This window comes from Jaculus jaculus, chromosome 17 (assembly GCF_020740685.1).
Source record: "Jaculus jaculus isolate mJacJac1 chromosome 17, mJacJac1.mat.Y.cur, whole genome shotgun sequence".
NCBI lineage: Eukaryota > Metazoa > Chordata > Mammalia > Rodentia > Dipodidae > Jaculus > Jaculus jaculus.
This window is the reverse complement of record NC_059118.1, coordinates 67,340,793-67,362,717: the sequence shown is the minus strand read 5'-3', so window position 1 is coordinate 67,362,717 and position 21,925 is coordinate 67,340,793. Positions and strand designations below refer to the sequence as shown.

At 43.6% G+C, this 21,925-nt stretch overlaps 1 protein-coding gene across 1 annotated transcript in view; it reads right to left on the bottom strand.

The window, feature by feature from the left end:
• Positions 1-8,749: 8,749 nt before the first annotated feature.
• The window catches only part of Mylk4 (myosin light chain kinase family member 4), a 97,183-nt gene continuing 84,007 nt past the window's right edge, over positions 8,750-21,925 (bottom strand). Inside the window, exons 13-15 of the mRNA XM_045136378.1 lie at positions 20,596-20,674; positions 15,708-15,777; positions 8,750-12,365 (exon numbers count right to left, since the gene is read on the bottom strand). Of these exons, the coding sequence (XP_044992313.1) occupies positions 15,733-15,777; positions 20,596-20,674 (124 nt within the window). The 3' untranslated portion in view covers positions 8,750-12,365; positions 15,708-15,732. The remainder of the gene's footprint in view (positions 12,366-15,707; positions 15,778-20,595; positions 20,675-21,925) is intronic.

Here is a 21,925-nt window from a genome sequence, read left to right as displayed (position 1 = left end):
CTGATCTGATTAGCAGAATAAAGTAGGAACTCAGAAGTAGGTCCACTGAGATCATCCAATCTGAGAAACAAAAAGAAAAGTAAATAAGGAAAGAGAGAGAGTGAAGAGCTTCAGTTACCTGTGGAATGGCATCAGCAAATGCTCAGAAGGAGTTCTAGATGGGGGAGAGAGAGAGAGAAGCACAAACAATCTTGAAAGAATGGTTATAAACTTTCAAGTTCAATGACTGTCAAGATGGTCAACAGACTCGGAGCAGAGAATGCCCTGAAGGCCTTGCCATGGGTGGTGGTAAAAGGGTCCATACTTATTTCATAGATGCTTGGCAAAGCAGGACTGAGGGTACTTTCTAAAGAGAAATTTCAAACCTGCTTGAAGTCAAGGAAACATGAATAGGTAAAGTGCGTAGCTATTGAGTATGACTTTTGTCATTCAAAGGTGTAAGTTCTAAGTGATAACTCACTGGTCAGGTGGCCAGAGGCTCCCTGGTGGGTATGAATCTCGTTCTATTGCAGTGAAAGGAGTAGGAATGGTGAGGGGTAAGAATTGGTCTAGAAGTTAAGTTAGTTTCCTAATTTGTGTGAGTGTGTCAACATTATCATGTGTATGAGAGTGTGTGCATGTATGTCATGGCCTTTGTGTGAAGGTCATAAAGTAACTTCAAGTCTCAATCCTCACCCTCTATCTCCTTTGAGGCAAGGTCTCTTTTCGCCCACTTCTGCAATCTCCATGAGCTTCCTGGAAATTCTCTCATTTCTGCCCCCTTTCTACCTGTAGGCATACTGGAATTGTGCAGACTCTGAGGATCCAACCTCAGGTACTCATGCTTGTAAGGAAAGTGTTTTAACTACTGAGCAATCTCCCGAGGCACAGAAGTTAGGTTCTTAAAGTCAAGTTTACATTGACCTAATAAGTTTATATTTCATGTTACCTTCATTTTTCTATGATGGTCTATTATAATAGATCATCCATTCACATGTCTAAGTTTGTGTGTGTACATATGTAGGTGGGCATGTGAAATGTGAGTCTTTTTAAAGCCAAAGTTCATATGCCATACACACTTGCTTAACTTTTTTTGCTCTAGGTGACTGTCCAGTCACTATAGAATAACTACAAATAACATATAAAACTATTGGTTAATATGCTTTATAAATAACTATATAACTATATAAGGGCTAGATACCAAATACTGTTTAGCACTTATAGTAAGAAAATGGAAACCTTATTTTGTGAATATGAACGTGGTCTCTTCCTATAAAGAGCATTATTTTTAAATTTTTTTAATTTATTTATCTAAAAGGAGAAAGAGAGAGAGAGCCGAGAATGGGCACCCAGGGTCTCTTGCCACTGCAATAAAACTCCAGATGTATTTGCCGGTGTACATCTGGCTTTAAGTGGGTACTAAGGAATCAAATCCAAGCCATCAGGCTTTGCAAGCAAGTGCCTTAACTGCTAAGCCATCTCTCCAGCAACAAGAATATTATTTTTGAGAATGGGAAGTCCAAAAATATTGGTCCAATAGGAGCAATCATCTGATTTGTCCCTCCTCATGGCATTAGTAATGTGTTAAAATTGATGCCCTTTAAACAAACATCAGTGGCTGCTTTGAGGCACACTGGAATGTCAGCCAGTTGCTGAAAGAGCATGCCTTGCAGCGAAGGACAGTCTGATGAGGCAGAAGGCAAGGGAAACCATCACAGAGACAGTGACCCACGCTGGAATCTGATGGAGGGGTGGTTGGCAGAGGCGATCTTCACATGGGAGCAAAACCGGTTTCATCATGGAAATCTGTGAGAATACACAAAACTGGCTGCTGGGTTAGCAGTGCGATGATAAGATTTGGGACAAAGATGGGTTAAGTGAAAGAAATTTTTTACAACTCTTTTTAGAAGCATTCAAAAAAAAAAAAAAAGACCATAGATCATCTTTTGAAACTTTAGGAAAACTTTGCCAGTTTTTGAAATATAAAGTTCAGTTTTATTAAGCATGTGGGTAATTTCAAAATTACCCAGGATAGTAAAATTAATTTGAAAATAATTAAAATTCAGAAAACTTCAGGTGTACATCCAAGATCTGGGCAACATAACTATGATGTAAAAATGGCTGAGGAAATTTACAGTGAACAGGTGTGTCAAGTAATTGAAGGGTGAAAAGTTCAGACATTAATTAGCAAGAATTATGAATCTCTTTGTTGGATCCTTTTTTTCTCCAGTTGACATATTTAAGCATATGTACAAAGAAACATCTAAAATTATGAGTACATCTAGATAAGGTCTTAATTCTTGCTCAAGGAGAATAAAATTCATAATATTTTGTACTTTTTCCATTAATCATTTGATGATTAAGAAAAGAAACCAAAAAAAGCAAGTAAATCAAAATAAAATGTGATTTTAAACATTTTGGGGATTTTATCAGTAAGTCTAATAATAGTGTTGAGTTGCTCTCACTCAAAATCCCACAAAATAAGAATGTGTAGTCATAGAGGATGTCTCTGCTAAGACCATGGAGAAAAGGATAAAGATGCCAAAATTAAGGCCCCAATTTCTGTACTCAAAAGGGCTTGTGGTACTGAGAAGAGCTAGAAGAAGAAAAGCTGAAAATTTAGAAAGTAAGATGACTATTATAGAAGAAAAATGCACAGGGTGTGACAATGATACCAGGGTATGTCAGGGGCAAGAACAGATGGTGGGATTTAGATGTTTATCAGGTGGACAAGTCTCACGGGAAACATTTCAGATGATGACCTGTAAACCTTCAGAAGTAAAACCCTACATTCTGCACGAGTGCTGTCAGAAGTGCTCCATGGAGTACTGTGCTCAGGAGAGCAGTGCTCAGGTCAATGGAGTACTACGCTCAGGCAAACACTGTGCCAGTAGAGTATCCGGCTCAGCGGAGTACTGTCCAGTACTATGCCCAGTAACATGCTGTGCTCAACAAAGTACTGAGCTTGAAATCCTGTGTTCAGCTGAGTGCTGCACAGGTAGCGTACTGTCATAACAAAGTCCTATAGGGTGAGAGGGGCTTGGAAACCAGGCCACAAGAAGAAGCTGAAAAGACCCTGACAAGAGTTAATAAAAGCTGGGAGAACCTTGAATTGTGTTTCATAAAATGCTAACTATGTACGAGACCCTTCTGATGTGTGAAGGAAAGTAAAGAAATAGCTTTTGAATCTTTAAAATTTAACTAATGGAGTGTGACCTAGCTAAGGAGATTTCCAGAAAGTACTTCCTAATTTCTTCTTACCTCTTATAACAAAATGTGAAGAAAGAAAAAGGAAAGACTTTAAACAGAGACAGAATTTTAAAAATTCCAACCTCTGAAGTCATTAAATGCTTACAGTTAAGAAACAGCTTCCAAGTAAAGATCAAGTGTAAGGCTCTCTGGCCAAGGACTGAGGAGGCTGTGCAGTGGTTACAGGCCTTGCTGGAAAAGCCTGCAGACCTGCTAAATTCCCCAGGACCCATGTAAAGCCAAATGCACAAAGTGGCACATTTGTCTGAGTCTGAAGCAGCAAGAGGCCCTGGAGCACCCATTCTCTCTCTCCCGCCCTCCCTCCCTCTCTCTCTCTCTCTCTCTCTCTCTCTCTCTCTCTCTCTCTCTCTCTCTCTTTCTCTCTCTCTCTCTCATAAATAAAACTATGGGCATTGCAGATCATTGTCAGTGAACATTGCAGAAGAGGGACCAGAAGAGATATAAGAGCCACAGAGTGGGAAGGTATATTTTGAAACTGTCTCCACCCCTCAGAGGCTGGTGCCTTTGTGACCACACAGTGATTGCCAATAATCCCTCTGAGGAGGGTCCTCATTGGAAGGGGGTGGAGGAAAGGGAACATAAGAGTCTAGTCAGGTAGGATTATGACCAACATGCAATGTCTTCATACAGTAAAGTTCTCAATTAGTAAAACTAACATTTTTAAAAGATGGCCTAAACATGAAGCCAAGAGCTCTAATCTGTTTGTTAAAACCTCAGAAATCCACAGGACAAGAGCATCAAAGGACTGTTCTGTCAGCCAAAACCACTTCAGCAGGCCCAGCAGAAGACAACAGGAAACTTACCTGGAAAAGATTTATAGGAGTGCCCCTGGTGTCATGGAGTCAGTCCCAGTAGCAGTCGCAGGAGATCTCAAAGTTTGCAGCAGACTCATTGTCAGAAGCACCCCACAGCTTGGGCTAAAATTGTCATAGAGAACACACAGGCAAGGAGACCTCTGTATTCTCAAAGTTGCACTGAACAGGAATAGGCTGAGAGACCTCAAAGGTTGCAGATGCATACTCACTTTCCTGGAGGAGGCTTAGAATGAGCCAGAAGGTAAAGCCCCCTAGGGGATGGAGCCAAGGGCCAGTCGGGCTCAGGACCCAGAATCAGGACCTCAATTTAAGGACCGCTCTCCACCAGTGAATCTGATATGAGTCCCTCTCCCTTCGGTCTGGGTAGAGTGTGTGACCTATACTTTCCGCCACTGTCTGTCAGGAGTTTACAGTGGGAGGAATAGCCCTTCTCTTCAGTTTACTTCTCTCTGGACTCAGGGGAGCTGTCCTCTGAGCTCGATCTCTAAGAACTCTCCCTCAAGAAACTCATCCACAGCTGGACTGGACCTAAAAGATTCACCGGGGTGGACATTGGGAGAGGGAGAGTGTTTCAATTGGGAAAGGTGTGCATCACTGGGCATCCCTATGTCAGACAATGGTCACTGGCCTCTAAAATGGCCCCATGATGTTCACTTTCTATTATTTGGGTCTTGGGTGATCTCCTTCTACACTGAATGGGGCACTGTGGAAATGATGGGGTGCTGCTCCTGAGACCTTCATCTAACCCTCTTTCAGATTACCATTCTGAGAAGCAGCTGTCTCAGGATCAGCCCTGTGGAGAGACCTGCCAGGCAATGAGCCCAGGTGAGGAAACTGGTCAGCATTAAGTTGCCAGCTTGCACACGAGCTCTCTATAAAGTGGGTCTCCCAGTCCACCATGGGCCTTTTCTAGCACTGGTTGTGGTGAAAAGAGACACCTCTTCCACCGACCTGACACTGGATCAGTGCTTAAATCTTCTAATGGCATCTGAACCCACATTTTAGCAAACTATAATGTCCAAAAAGTTCCACCCTCCAGGGAAACTGGACAGAGAGGCTACAGTGTGAACCTATTGGGGGCCTAGAAAGCTGTGACAACAGCTTTAGAATGGAAGGGTGAGGAACACATGGCTGCAAAGCATCACATGAGACCCAATATCTCCAGCCAATGCTCCCCATTGGTGACTGGGAAGGAGGGACGGAGAGGACGAACACAAAGGACGAAAGCAGCTGGCAACAGAAAGAGATGCCTTGCCATCACTCGCTCAACTCTCCACAGAAAATGACAGACTTAGCTTCAGGAGGAGTGACAGCCAGACCTTTCTGGAGAAGGAGTGTGAGTGGCTCAGGATCCTTGGGAGCAGAATTCTTTGCTGCCTCAAGTCTGCTCCAGGGACCTTCCTCCCTAGGCTGCCGAGGCAACAGAGCGCGCTCCTGCTGGAGACTACGAAGGCAGTTAGCGCCAGCCCAGCGTGTAGGAGAGAGAGCGGGCAGGGTCTGGCATGAGAGAGGCCGGCGCCGGGGGCTTCGTGACATGCATTTTGCAGCAGAACTTGCCTTCAGGGGAACAGAGCAAGGAAAGACATCCGTAGTCTTCTTGCGTGTTCCTTAGTCACTAAGGGGCTGGGGCAGAAGCTGGAAATGGGGATTTTTTTTCCAGGAAAGATTATGTGAGATTTTGTGGCCAGGCAATGTGATTTTTGTGTGTGATTTACTATGAAGCACTCTTGGGCAGAAGTTAGTTCACATCCCAAGAATTTTGATCTAATCAAGAACATACACCCCAGGGGTTGGGAGGTAGTCTTTCAAATCAGAATAAGAAAGTGGGACTTTCCAATCCTGTCTCTTTTCCTGCATCTGTTCAATACCAGATGAGTTTTAAATTACCATAGTGGATATTAAAAAGATTTTTAATTGGGGAAATAAGTAATGTCTGGCTAGAAATGTAGCACAGTTATTTGCGTCTTTAAATGAAGGGTAAGAGAAAAAAATGTAAGAATATAATTCATGGTCTCACTAATCAACTCTTGAGCTCATATGAGCCTTCTGTCTCAGCCTCCTGAGTTGCTGAGACTAAAAGCATCTGCCGTCATGCTGAGCTCCCATCACAATATGATGCTTACTAATAAGAATCCAGCAGGAGGGACTGGGGCCACGCTACAGTGTCTAAAGACACTTTCTTGCAAAGCCTGCTAGCCTGGATTCAGTTCCCCCACCACCATGTAAAACCAAATGCAAAAAGTGGTCGAAGCATGAGAGTTCCATTTTCAGTGTCAACAGACTCTGGCCACACATAGACACACACACACACACACACCATGCAATAAATGTTTTAAAAACAAAAAAGAGGGCTGGAGAGATGGCTTAGCAGTTAAGTGCTTGCCTGTGAAGCCTAAGGACCCCGGTTCGAGGCTCAACTCCCCAGGACCCACGTTAGCCAGATGCATAAGGGGGTGCATGCATCTGGAGTTCGTCTGCAGTGGCTGGAGGCCCTGGCGCGCCCATTCTCTCTCTCTCTCTCTCTCTCTCTCTAGATGCTTCTTTCTCTGTCTGTCACTCTCAAATAAATAAATAAAAATAATAAACAAACAAACAAACAAACAAAAAGAATCTAACAAGCTCAGGAGCATGCCCAAGCTCTTAGGAATGTGGCTAGGTCCTTTGAAATCTATTGTCCCCTATGTTTGGCCATTTATAGAAAATGCTGTCACCTGATCAAACTAGCTTGCAATCAGAATTGTGAGGTTCACTTGTCAGATTGTCACATCAATGTTGAGTGAACATTCCATAAAGGATACTTCAAAAGATCCTACAAGGCCAAACACAACAGTTTATCAACCCATGCCTGCACCTGCTACCTGCTCTTTGAATGGGTAACATAATTCAGCCTGAACATTGCTCTCCTTACATCAAATCCCACCTCACAGGTGTAGGATTGTGTGTGTGTGTGTGTGTGTGTGTGTATTGGGAGAGGGGTATCTATTTTGTCAAAATAACAGAGGCTTTGAATTGCTCCTGAGAAGATCCTGTGGTTCTGGAGTTCCCACTTTCCCGTTTGCTTAGTTGTCTGGGCTCAGGGAATGAGGCTCACCCTCGGTGGCGAGTCTTCTATGCCCCTTACATTAGTGTGTCAGGAATTCAGCACTGCCCCCAGAAGGGCTGGCCTCTGCTAAAGGGATGATTAACACTGTGACACTGGTCTGGGTGGCTATGTGTCAGGAGGGACCACAGCAGTGGCATGGAAGTGACTTCCAGTGCTGTATTGCTCAAGGAAACCACTCTCCGGCATATTGGTTCTTGTTTGGTTTCTGGTTTTTCAAGGTATGGTCTCATTCTAGCCCAGGCAGGCCTGGAATTCACTATGTAGTCTCAGAATGGCCTTGAATTCGGGATGACCATCCTACCCCACCCTCCTGAGTGCTGGGATTAAAGGCGTGCTCCACCACACCTGCCCCATTTGTTCTTGAACTTGTGTAAGAATCTTTTGAAAGTCTCCAGAAATAACTGTGTGAGCTTTGAGGAGGCCTGAGGCCATGAGCCAGCTAAACACAGATGAGGGTTTTGCATGAGACCATAGTAGTACCTAGCAATGACTGCAAAAACATTGACAATAAATCCTTAAGGTAGCCTACATTCAGAGCAGTGGAAAGAAGTTACTAGCTGGGGTGGGAACAAGAGAGGAGCCCAAAGAACTCCTCATCTTCCCAGGGTGGGATTATGAGGCCAGGATGTTGCACCATTTCCCAGTAGGGAGTGGGAAGGGTAGAAGAAAGTCCTGTGGGCTTGCTAAGAGACACTGGCCCATTCCACTTCTTCCCAGGGTAGGATGAGGAGAAGGGCTGGGAGGAAGCATGTGACTGGATTTCTGCTCCAGTGGCAGTCCTGAAAGTCTCACATTGAGGACCTGTTCCTGAGGAGTAGTGGAGCCACGGCCACAGCTGTGGAGAATCAATGCGGACAACCCCTCTAGGAAAGAATGCTCCATCCAGAGGTTTCGGTGGGAGTAACTAGGTGCACGAAAGCCAGCGGATGGCTTTGGTGAGAAGATCTCCACCGCCTACCTGCAGAGGCGCAGATGGAGAACATATGGAGGCTCGACCAGGTCAGTAGACACTCTGCCTCTGGAGACCTGGTCTCTGCTGAGACACGACAAATTGCTGAGTGTGACCTAGCTGCACTTGGGAAATTGGAGCTCAGCATTCCCATCTCCAGAGCCGACAATGACATAAAGGGCAACACAGCAACCTGTGCTGAGGTGACCAGTCCATACCGAGGTCCCATGGTGACGGCTTCTCCCAAGCACACACTGAGCCGCCTGGGCATTGGCCATGAAGCTGTATTAAAGGGCTGATCATGTCGGCTGTTAGTTTCCTTGAACACCTCCACACTGCCCTGGCACTAAGCACTTAATATGTACCTGCCAATATCTGGGTATTGATGGGGACAGAGCCTAAACCCTGTGCTAGCACACGGGAGACACTGTGTCCTCAGGTGTAACAGGTAATTCCCCCATGGGGCTTGCTGGGAGTCCTGTGGGTGGCTCTGGTATCCCTAGAAGTGTGCTGTCCCTTTAAGGGTTCTCAGTGTCATCAAATTACCATATGTCATCAGATTGTCATAAAGAAGCATGTTTGCATTGCATTTGACAAGGCTACTTTATTGAATAAATTAGATCATTGGCAAAGGATAATTAAGGTCCATTTTATTCTTTAATATAATACATATGCACATGATTCACAGCACATTGTCACAAGGCAAAGAACACTACCAGACATACCCGCCATGTTGAGACATAAAGATAGACATGACCCACACAGCCGCCACATCCACTTCCACTTCTCAGCCATGGATCCGTGGGGCTCGCTGACACCTGTCAACTGGGATGACAGCAGTGCGCACACCTGTCCAGCGTCGCCTGTGTACTCAGGGTCAGGCGTCTTCTGCTTTTTCAAATGAGTGGTCAAGTTGTTCTAAACCTTCATAGAAGGTAAAACTGCCATACACAAAGACCACTTGTAACAACACACTTCACTAAAATGGAGTGAGGAGATGTATGTGGCACTTCTGATTTGTTCAACGGAAGACTTCAAACTGCGGGGTCTCAGAGATGGAAGAGCTGAGACTGACTAACACAGCCAGGCATGGCCCTTGTGGATATGAGAGCTGCACCTGACCACAACAGCCAAGGCCCTGACCCTTCCTCTTGCTTAAGCTTTACAAAGGAATTTTCCAAATGAGCTGTCCCACAGCCCAAACTAGACCACACTGGTGCTCCTTATCCAATGACAAGGGAAGGGCACAAAGAGAGCAGAGATAGAGGAGGGGGAGGAGAAGGAATGAAGTAAGAGCAAGACTTTCCTTAGTATAAAATCCATATCGTGGTTCTAAAAAGGAAGAAGAAAATGGCTAAACTAATTTCCATAAGTATATGAAAACATAAGTATTGACATATCTTTCAAAACATCAAAGTATGCCACAATGGCAGCATGCCTATGCATTTTCAAGGAAAGAAAACAAATTAAGAGCCATCAGACAGAAGGACACTAAAAGCAAACCTATGGTGCTCAATCCACATGTTACCTAATTTCACCCTGGAAATCTTTGCCCCAAGCTAGATCAGCGAATTCCCTTCTACAGTCTTTCTGCAGCAAATGGGAGCATGGGCCCTTTCCCCCTTTATTTTTAAACATCGGCAGATTTTAAGTGTTGGGGTCTTCCAAATTCCCAACCTGGGGATCCTTTCTTCTCAGTATTTGACACGCTGACTTCTCTCCAGTGGGAAGTGCTTCGTCCCCATTTGCTAAAGGAAGAGAAGTGCCAGGTGGGAGGGAGCAACACGGCCTCCCAGAACCTGAGGTCTCCTGGAAAAGTTGATGACAGTAGCCCCAGTGCAGCCACACTCTCCCAAGTGCACACTGGCATCTGGCTTGATTCCCCAGCTCTACAAAGCCCCTCTTCCCTTCAGAGCCACAGTCTACCAAGCTGTGAGCTCTTGCTGGAGCAGCCTCACAAGGGCGTAGAACAAGGCACAGGCCAAAGCCAGCCTGGTCTTCTGCCACTCCACCCTAACCCGAACCTGTAATCAACTTGCAACGGAACTCTCCTTAGGCCTCCTGTAAAAGGAACCCTGCCGGTGTGGGGAGATCCACCTTCCCATCCACAGTTCATACATCCAAACAAGATCCACTGTTAAAGTAGTCTTCTTTCTAAACCTTGAAAAACAATCATCCCACTAATTACAGGGTCACCAGGCGGTTTCAGGTGGTTGAGCATGCATGCTTGTATGTGACCTGAACTGTCCCTTCAATGTGTGGCAGGGCCTAGGGAAAGTTCATTGGACAGTGTGACTCAGAACGGAAGCTGCATGTTCTACTGAAGACCTCTTGCCCAAGCTGGAGGTGAGTCCACGCCACAGGATTGAAAACGCCCTTCCATGCAGAATTTCCAATCAGTCCCTTGTGTCCCATTTAGTGTTTGGGTGGGTGCCAGCTTTCTGTGGCTGAGGAGCATTAATGCATGCACTGGCTTGTGCTTTTCCAGACTCAATGAATAGCATCAGCTAGACATAGCACAGTAATAGAACACTGGAGTCACAGGGCTTTGCATGCCTTTCTTTTTCTTCTTTCTTTGTTAAGAAAATGAAACATTTTAAGCACAGTCACATAGCAGTGATATAAGAAACCAACCTTGAATAAGTGCATAGACCAAAGAAATGTATCATAATATGAGAGCAGAGGCTGGAAGAAGTTGGTTTTATAGCTAACACAACCATGAGATGGGCATATGACACTCGCTAAATTGCACATTTCCCTCTGTCTACTTCCCCCTGACTACAGAGTTGGGAACCAGAAGTCTGTATGTTAGTTATTCATGGGCATGCATGCTATGGCTGAAAGCCGTGGAGAATAGCCAATTCGAGTTAAGTCTTCCCTCACTGATAGGGCCACCAAGTCATTCTTACTCATTGTTACCATGACAATGACTTATGGATAGAAATGAAGGCATTATTATGGTTAATCTCAACACATTTGATGATCTTTGTTGATCTCAGCATCCCCATTTGGAACTGGGGACTGTGAGGCAAGGTCTCAAAGCTGGGAATAAATCTTGTGCTGAATGTGCTATAGGACTTCAGAGGACTTTGCAAGGTCTCATCTACATACAAAAAACACCACATGCTTTGCTCTCTATAACCTCAAGCCTTTCTGTCCCCTCAATGTCACTTAGAGCAGCACTTACCCTAACTAAATAACTCTGACAGCAAATGACCTATGAGCTTGGGAATAAGAAATTTACAACTGAAAATCATCGTCATGGCCCAAGAGTGAGTTCTTGCCTTTTTCTTTACAACTGTTGAGCCAAGTACGACTGCACAGATGTCAGTGTTGGTCTTCTGAATGTCAATTGACCTAGAAAGCGGAGAGTTGCTTCCCTGTCACACCAACACTGGAAGCCAAGCAACCTTCCTTCTGATGCATGGAGCCATCTCCTGTTGGCGACACCTGGGGCTTCAGGAAAGGTCTTGTGGCTGTCAGGTCCTTTGGAGGTTGGAACTTTAAAGATTAACCATAAGCAGACAACTTTTGCATCATTTCTCCAAACCACTATGTTTAATGGGGATGAACTCCCATCAGACAAGAGCAGGGAGGGCGCTGTGAAAAGGCAGGTTCACTAATTTGCAAATGGAGTCAGCTACTCGAAAGAGACTACTGCACTTGGGAAAGAGCTCAGAGTCAATGAAAGGCATGATGCCTGATGTCTCTTGCCTCAGAATTCCAAGAAATTTGATGTTCCAGTGAGCAAATTATTTATCCATTGAATTTACCTGATTTCAGACCAGATCTAGATAAGAAACAAAGTGTTCAGGGTGTGCCACACTTAGAAAAGAAATACAATTACTCCGTTGAGAAGCTTAGTGCAATGCCTAGAAGCCATTTTCTCTCCACGCATGTGTCCTCCAGGTTTGGAAAATTTCAATCGCCACTGCTCCAGCAGGCTGAGAACCAGCAGATACAATGCGGCCCCCGCCCCACTGACAGCCAAAAATAAACTCAAACACTAAACAATAAGAACTCAAGAAAGCAGGGAAACATCTTCCCGTTGTGCACTATAAGGGATCTGGGGATCTGTCTGATCCCCCAAGGATGGAGCACTGGATCACCCGCAGAGTGCAGCAGAGTCACTCCAAGTTCAAGTTCAAGGGCTCTCCTGCTACGGCTGCCAGTCATCACAGGGGTCAAGGCATGAGAAGTGCTGATTTTTCCAAAAGTCTTCTCAAAGCAGCAGCAACCACAGCAGTTCCTGCAAAGCAAACAAAATATGAATCTTGTTAATTCAGCAGGACTTTTAAAATTGTAATTAGCTGGTTGTGCCCCTTAGGAAAACCACAGATGACTTTTCATAACGTATGTGTGCATGTGTGAGAGAGAGAAAAAAAAGACCTCTTGACAGATCCCACTGCTTCCCCGAGTTCGGGTTTGTTTTTAGTTCATGCAAGTATTTTAGCACTATTTGCCATACTAGGGGACAAGGTCCTCTTTGTTTCATCTTAAGCACAGCCTCCGGCCAGCTTGATCCCACCATCAAAGAGAGAATGCGGGTGACGCAGGGAACACAGTCATCCCACATCTGTATCCCCCATTCCAGGGACCCCACCATAGATGCCAGAACCCACAAATGCCCAGGTCCTCTCCATGAAGTGGCACAATATTTGCACAGAAGCTATGCAATCCTTCCACATCCTTTAACTCACCTCTAGGTTACTTAAAATACCCATACGGTCTAAATGCTGTGTAAATAGCTGTGATGAGAAAAAAGTCTGTACATGTTTAGCACAGACACATTTTTTTAATCCAAATATTTTCCATCCACAGTTGGTTGAATCAGAAGATATGAACCACGCTGGTGAAGAACCAGCCACATTTCCTTTGTTTATGACAACCTCTGACCAAGGCCCTACTATTTGCTGCCCAAATTAATTCCTATGGCTCTGAGGCAACAGTCCACATTTCTATCTCGTAGATAAGCAAAGACACCAGGTTGGGAACAATAAATGGACTCTCACGGGGTTGATTTTTGGAGTGTTTCCTAGATGTATCAAGAAACCTCTTACAAATTGAAAGCGATTTATATGCCTCAATTTACATTACAGATTATACAATATTCTTGGGGCCAGGAACTCTCTTTTTCCACAGAAATAATCCCTAACCACTAGATTTTTTAAATCAATATTATCTCAAATTTGGTTCCACTCATAGTATATCTTGCCAAAAACCTCATCTCACCCTGGAAGCAAATATTACTGAGAATATTGTTTTTCACTTTTCAAGTGAGTTTGCTCCCAGGGTTGATATTGTGTGTGTGTGTGTGTGTATGTGTGCGTGCGTGTGTGTGTGTGTGTGTGTGTGTGTGTGTGTGTTGCTGAGGATTGAACCTGGCACCTTGTTATGCTAAGTAAGTACATGGAGCTACAGCCTCAGACTACAATCGTTTTTACTATTATTATTTTGAGATATGGTTTCAACAAGTCACCCAGTATTACTTTAAACTCATTCTATAACCCAGACTGGCTTGGAATTTGTGATCCCGAATTGACATCTTAAAATTTATTTTTAATTTAAAAAATTAGGTGCTGTGGGTGTAGCTTCATGGTGTAGCCTACATTCCATCCTCAGCACTGAGGGGAAAAAAAGAGGAAAAACAGAGGAAGAGTGGAAAGAAAGGAGGGAGGAAGGCAAGAAAACACGACAACATCCAGGTTATATTGATCTGAAATGATTCTTCCTTGGCTTGTGGGTGAGGCCTAGATGAATTCCTATGGCCAACTGTGATTCTGGAAGGGAGGCAGCCAGCCACTGACCATCAGGAGGCAAACCCGACTGAGCCATCAATCCCCGCCAAGGGTGTGCCCAGCTGCATGGTGAGGCCAGCTCAATGCTTCCATGTCTGCCTTCTGTGGAACTATCCCCACAGGGCTGCCCTGTCTACCGTCACATTGGGTTCAAAGTGACAGCTCTGGCAGGGAAGCATTTCACCTCCGCCCACCACCATTGCCTCCTGCTCTTTCCCCACAGGCCCTGGCGACAAGCCCGCCTTGGAATGCAGCGCCCTGTCGCCCAGTGCATTCATTCCCACCAGGCCTCTTGAGCGACTCCAGGACTTCTGTGGGAAGGTGGTTTGTGGCAAACCCTGGGGGTTTGTGGTGGCTGGGGACAGAACTGCTTCGAAAGGAGAGGGGGAGGGGAGGAACAAACACTGCCTGTCTTCTCTGGGGCCCTGTTCACCCCAGCTTCCAGTGAAGGAACAGGCTGAGAAGCTTGGGGCTCTGAGGGCCTTGAAAACAAAACTCCCTCCTCTGCATCTCTGTACTTCATTTGCCTTAGTGATTTTTGGCGAACAAGTATGGTACCTGCAAACAGAAAGCCCGTGCCTTCCCCTTGATGTTCATGGGTTCTTAAGTGATAGACTTTTAAGTAACCCTGATGAATTACTTACCAAACCCTGGCTTGTGACCCTGACTGTGAGGTATTGATTTATTCCTGCCCAATTTTATTCTACAAGAGATTCAAGGCAAGGCAGCTTCAAAGAATAAGTTCTGACAGACAGACCATCAGAAAACTCAGGCCCAGAAAAATACTGATCAGAATGAAAGATTAAGACCTGTGGGAGCTAGGGTATAGCTTAATAGTAGACTGCTTATTTGGCTTGCATAAGGCTCCAAATTCCATCCTCTATGCCATACATACATACACACAAAAAAAAATTGATTAAGACCAGTTGCCAGTGCAAGAGCATAAGCCCTGTGCAGTTGTTAAAATTTAGCTGCAAATAGCCCGTGGGCTTCCTGTCTGACATTAGGAAGTGAGTCCTTATGAGGACAACAGAGCTAGAGTAGCTAACAGTCCCTCTTAGTCAACGCCCTGTTGTTTCTTCAGGCTCCTACAGGAACTACCTTGAGTGAGCTATTAGAGAAGGTATTCGTGTATGAAACCATCCCTTAATAATTCTGACAAAGCTCTAAGCGGAGTATAGGACACAGCTGGGTATGCGTGGGGAGGCACTCCTGCGGTCAGAGGAGGCAGCTGGCGTGGAGGGAGGGGTGCAGGCTTTTGCTTCTAGAACAACAGAATTGCACTCTGGTTTCCTGGTAGAGCCTGCGTTGACTTGGGTGAGTTATCTTGTTCCGAGTCCCTGAGATCAGCCCTGTCACGTGTACAAAAGAAAGCATAACTTCTTCCGTGTGCATTTGTAAGGGTCACCTGAGACCACTCTGCTCACACTAGAGTCCAGTGAGCTAATTACTGAGCTTCCTCCCGGACAGCTGGGGGTATGCCTACGTTACCTCACTGGGGCCACTCTGTAAGCTGAGGCCAGAGACTATCTACAACCCACATAATGGGGAACTACATTTCCTCCATTAGGACATGGCAAAGCCTGCTTCCCACATTCATACAAGAAACATTCCATTTCTCTCTTACTCTTCTTGTGCAAGACTTGCACCAGTGCCCCCGAGGAATAGCCCCAAGACTAGAGGAACATACTTTCATGACGACGTGGACTGGGCTTTTCTGGATTGTGACCCTGATCATCCCCCCAAAGTGTAATTTTCTCTGTTCTCAGGAATGGGAGATGTCTGAGACTAACCTTTTAAATGGGCATCTTCCAGGAACTATTTGGTCACGAGGTTTGGGGTATCGGAGCTGCATTTCTTCTCCTAGAAAAATGAGGAGACATTTGGGAAAGAGTTAGAACTGCTTCCATCAATTCCTGGCTTACGATGGGAGAATAGATGAACAGCTGACAATTTGCTGTTGAATAAAAAATGTACTAAAGACAGTTGAAGGCTACATTGCCAGCGACCCCCTGGCAGGCAGGTTTTCTTCTAACCTTACCATCCATCTGATCTCCTGTAATGTCTTCCATCATTACTTCTCCTCCTTCTCACTGACAGCCAGGGCCAACCCACTTACCTCCTAGTCATATTTAATTTACAAATGTGAGTTTTGTCAAAACCCACAATCCAGTACTTGTGACATGGGTTGATGGCCGAAGGATGAGTTGGACATGGGTCCTTTCCAGGTAAGTTCAAATGTAGTTGGTGAGGGGGGTGTAAGTTCCATAGGGAGATTCAAGAAGGCAAGAAGAACCTCAGTTTGGGGATTCTACAGCCACCATTAAAGAGGTGGCATTTTACAATGAACTGAACAATTAGAGTTAGGCTGATATGCCAGGTAGAGGCAAGACTGGAAGTGAGTACGGACTTACTAGAACAGCTGTGGCTGCTGGTGTGTTGGGTTGGTGTGAACAGTGAAGGGTCTCTGAAGACTTTTTGATTAACAATTGTCATGATAGGGACTGGATTGTAACTGCCCTCCCCCAAAGGTCCATGTGCTAAAGGGTTAGTCTCCCACCTGTTGGGAGGTGCAAGGATCTTAAAATCACAGCCTAGTGGGAGGGAATAAAGTTATAGTTGCCATGCCCTTGGGAGAGGGGCTATCGGACTTTGGCCCATGCTGCTTTCTTTCTTTCTCCTCCTGCCACAAAGTGAGTTTTGCTCCACCATGTGCCCCACCATAATGTTCTGTCTCACCACAGGTCCCAAAGCAGTCATGTCAATTAATGATGGACCAGAGCCTCCGAGGCTGCACCGGCATAGGTTTTCTCTTGAGAAATTGATTGTCTCAGTTATTTGACAGAGTGATAGAAAGCTGACTAAGACAGAGGTTGGAAGAAAGGAAATGAAGATTTCATGGACCACAGTATCAGTTCACGATTTCTTTTTTGTCGTGGAGAGACGAGCCTAGCTACAGTGGTGTCTCTGAGAATGGGGAAGGACAGGAAGCATCTTAGTTTCAGGGGAGCCACATCATTTTTGTTCCTGCATCCTTCTTTGGTCTCAAAGCACAGAAGATGTTTTCAGGAGACCCACTGAGCTCTAGAAGTCATAGTTGGGTGTCCCCGTCTCAGGGGAGGGTTGCTTTGTGTTAGGTATAGTGGGGGACATAAAGGGCAGAGCCCCTTCATATCTCCTAGAGCCTAAGTCAAAAGGCAGAGACTAGCCAAGCGTGGTGGCGCATGTCTTTAATCCCAGCACTTGGGAGGCAGAGGTAGGAGGATCCCCATGAGTCCGTGGCCACCCCAAGACTACAAAGTGAATTCCAGCTCAGGCTGAGGTGGAGTGAGACCCTACCTCAAAAAAACCAAAACAATACAAAAAGGCAGAGACTAATTTCTAAGATACAAAAAGTGCTTTTTATATGACAGAATATAGACCTGCTCAAGTGACCAAAAAAAAAAAGTGCTTTTAAAGCATTAAACAATAAAAATAATAAGAAAAATACTTGAAAGCATAAATTAAGTCCAAATGTTATGTCATTTTGGATCACAATTGAATTTTCAATAGAAAGGTATATTTTTATTTTAGAGAACATATCACCAGAATTATTTCCAAATGAAATTTTGTGAAAAATTTAGTATCAACACATTTAGAGCATCCTTGATCCAAAAATCTGAAATCTGAAATGTTTTAAAAGCTGAAATTTTTTTAGTGCCAACAATGTGACCCCATAAGAAGAAAATTCCATCCCAACCACTTGTGCTGAGTCAAAATGAAGGTGCATTTAAAAGATACTATACACAATTACTTTCAGAACAGCTATATAAGGCACATATGAAACAAAAAGGAGATTCATGTTGAGATGGGATCTCATATTCAAGATCTCATTGTGTATATGTAAATATTTAAAAATCTGAAAAAAAAATCCAAGATCTGAAATACCTCTCGTCCCAACCATTTTAGATAAGGGATGCTCAACTTGTATTAACAGAAAGTCTTTTTTTTTTTTTCTTCAAGGTAAGTTCTCACTCTAAGCCCAGGCTGAACTGGAATTCACTATGTAGTCTCAGGGTGGCCTTGAATGAAAAATAAAATATTTTGATTGAATGTTGGCTTCTAGTAATACCACATATGTGCAGTATAAGAATTGCCCTTGCCAGGCATGGTAGTGCACACCTTTAATCCAAGCACGCAGGTGGCAAAAGAAGGTGGATTGCCATGAGTTCAAGGCCACCCTGAAACTACATAGTAAATTCCAGGTCAGCCTGGGCTAGAGTGAGTGAAACCCCACCTCAAAAAAAAAAAAAAAAAAAAAAACAAGAATTGCCCTGGAGAGATGGCTTAGTGTTTAAGGTGTTGGCCTGCAAAGCCAAAGGACCTAGGTTTCTAGGTTTGATCCCCTAGGACCTACATAAGCCAGATACACAAGGTGGCACATGCATCTGGAGTGTGTTTTCAGCAGCTGGAGGCCCTGGCTTGCCCATTTTCTCTCTCTCTCTTCCTTCCTCCCTCCCTCTCCTTCTCTTTCCCTTTCCTCTCCCTCTCTCTGGTTCTTTCTCTCTCTCTCAAATAAAGAAAAATAAAATTAAAAAAAAAAGAATTTCCCTGGAAACATGCCCAGGTCCCTTTCACCAAACAGGAGGGTAACCTAGTAGAAAAAGTTCTGCCCAGACTCTAGAACTTCCCTATGCTCAGCCTCAGTGTTCCCCATCTACATAATGGGGATATTAATAATGCAACTGTCATGGAGCTGACACAATGGTTACATAAATTAGCTTTTGTAAAGCAATTAGAGTCAGCACCACATTATTAAAATGTTAATGATAGCTGGACTTATATAAGAAAAAATTGATTACTACCATTCTTCTCGAAATATCTGTTCACCGCAGGCACCACCAGTTAGATGGAATAACAAAAAGGTGTCTTTTGTAGTTGTTATTACATGGTTGAAAATATTTTGAAATACCTTTTAGACTGTATAATGCCATTAATTCCTTGCTGTGGTTTCTATATTGTGCTGCCACGTCAAAGTGTACTTAGACTCCTGGTTAAAAATACCTTGGTGGAAAATGGGCTTAAAATAGGTTGGTCACCCTAATAAGCAGTTTATGCAGTCTGGTGAGGTACTGACTAGGTAATAAGTCTATTTTTACTTGGCATCAGTACCAATTATCAAGGAAAGGTATATTCAGACACAAATAAAACTCCGTGCTGATGCTGGATTTAGAAGCCAAGTTAATTTCAATAAAAACTGGCTGTGGAAGAAGTGAGTACCTGAAGCCCAGCCACTCCAAGGCTTGCTGTCAGGGAGAAGCTCCTTTCCAAACCCTGGGGGTGGGGAGGAAGAGGAGGAGAGGTAGAAGTGGAACTGTGGAGAAGACACCATGTTCCGGTGCATGGCACCCGCCACCCAACCAATGTGCAAGTCACACTCATCCCATAAGCCTGAACACAGAGATTTCTTGCAGCCTCCATGTGCATCTGTGCAGGCTAGCCATGTGAAAGGTTCAGTGAGCTATTAAATGTTGTGCAACTGTTTTGGGGTTATTGTTATAACCCATGGTTATTTGGGGGAAAATAACATAAGGAAAGAGGAACTAGTTAAGAAGGTACCATAGCAACCCAGGGAACAGGCATCCCAGGCCAAGACAACATGGGATAGAGGGAAACTGGTCATATTTTAAAGGCAGCCAGAACCTGTAATGCACAGAACTTAGGGATATATTAAATATGAGAGGGAAGAGCCAAAGAAGATGCTTAGGGTCAGACTGATGTCACACAATGTGCATACTTTACTGGGAGGACGACTGAAAATGAAGTGCAGTAGGGAGAGATGAGCTGACTTAGGGCCGAGAAGATCCATTGAAAACATCTACTGCACACACAGCTACATGAATCTGGAGTGTAGGAAAGAAGCCTGTGACAAAGAGACAGATGAGAAAACTGGAATATAAATGCTAAGGCAAAGCGTATGAGAGCCCTGAGAACACTGCCAGGTAAGCAGAGAATTCAGAATTCAGAATTCTGAATTCTGTTTGAAAGAGAACTTTCTCCTAAATTTTTATCAGTCTTTTTTTTTTCAAAATTATTTTTACATATCCTAGGCCATATATTTGCGTATGTGAGTATATGTGCAATACTCTGATACCATTTGTTTTTATGATAGTCACAATATAATGACCATAATAAAGAGTTACGTTAAAAAATAGCTGGAGCTGGCCGTGGTGGCCCACGCCTTTAATCCCAGCACTCGGGAGGCAGAGGTAGGAGGATCGCCGTGAGTTTGAGGCCACCCTGAGACTCCATAGTGAATTCTAGGTCAGCCTGGGCCAGAGTGAAACCCTACCTCAAAAAAGAAAAAAAAAAAAGCTGGACATGTTAGTGCACACCTTTAGTCCAAGCACTCAGGAGGCAAAAGTAGGAGGATTTCCATGATTTCGAGGCTAGCCTGAAACTATATAGTAAATTCCAGGTCAGCCTGGGCTATAGCAAAAACCTACCATGAAAAACAAACAAACAAAAAAACAAATCTCTGAAAATACACAAAGAGAATAATTAACATGAATAGCTCAATAAAAGCACCTTAAGCAACTTATCACTAGCAAAAGATTTGAAGCTTTGAGCAAAGGCCTTTAACGGGAGCATCTGATAAGATAGGCAGACAGGAAAAGAGAGAGAAACAAGAAGTCTGGTCACCTGTGTACTGAGCCTGGCATGGAGCTTGTGGTCTGACAGCCAGGGGTGCCCCAGAGCTTGACTGGCACTTATTCTCCAGCTAAAAGGAAATTCAGAAGCATGTTAGAGGAACACAACCACATGATGCCTTCATCGGCCATTTATCTTTGGCTCTGGCTACAGCCTTTGGTAGACCAGATGGACATATGCCAAACTCACAGTCACTTTTGTCTTCTCTGGAATTGTGTGCTTTAGATGATGTCATAGATGACTATCAAATCCAAGCAAGGTAACAACATTGGTAAGATAAACAAGACAAATGATCAAAATCCTTGTTAGTAATTACACAACTCCTTCCAAGTCTAAGTAACCATTCTTATGATATATTATCGGAGCCTCATAAATTAAACTCCTAACAGATAGGTGAAAATTAAATGCATACATCTTATTGTCAGAATAAAAATGTTACAATACTTAATGATTATAAAAGCAGTTTATTAAATCTTTTGAGTTTCTATTGCTAAATTTTGAATTAAGGAGTTTTGAAAGTATATAATAAGGAAATAGAATTAATGTAATTATTGAGCAAGTACATTAGATTACTTTGTGAAAAAAAAAAACACATCCTTTAGAGGCTAGAAATATTTATCTAGGTCTGGAGGGATGGCTTAGTGATTAAGAGGTTTGACTGCAAAGCCAAAGGACCTAAGTTCAATTCCCCAGGACCCATGTAAGCAAGATGCACAAGAGGGGCTCATGCATCTGGAGTTCATTTGCTGTGGCTGGAGGCTCTAGTGCGCCCATTCTCTCCCCCACCTCTTTCAAATAAATAAATAAATAATAAAATATTTTTAAAAAATATTTATCTAATTTGTGAAAATAAATGGAGTTGAACAGCCAAGATTATATATATTCTATTCTAATTTTATAAACTTATTTGGTGTGCTAATTATGTGTCACATTAAAATAACCTTTCAAAGCAAAATTGGTGAGTGCAAGAATCTGAAATCTGCTTCCAAGAAATACCAAATAGCTTTAAGCAGTCACAATGTTCAGCTCACAAGATTACTTCAATACAATTGCTTCATCAGGTACCAAATATATAAGTATAAATTTAAAACTCAACACCTCCACAAACCTCAGATGGAAATGTGATTCTATTTAGTATCATAAATTTTTGGTATTGGACTCTTAGAGCATTACAATAGCTGAGTGTGCTAAAAGATGATTATTTCTACACTCCAAAGACAAATGTAGCATGTATTAAAAATTCACCATAACATTACATATATAACTATCTTTAATTTTTTTATTTGTATGTATGTGTGAATTAATGTGGGTGTTACTCTGC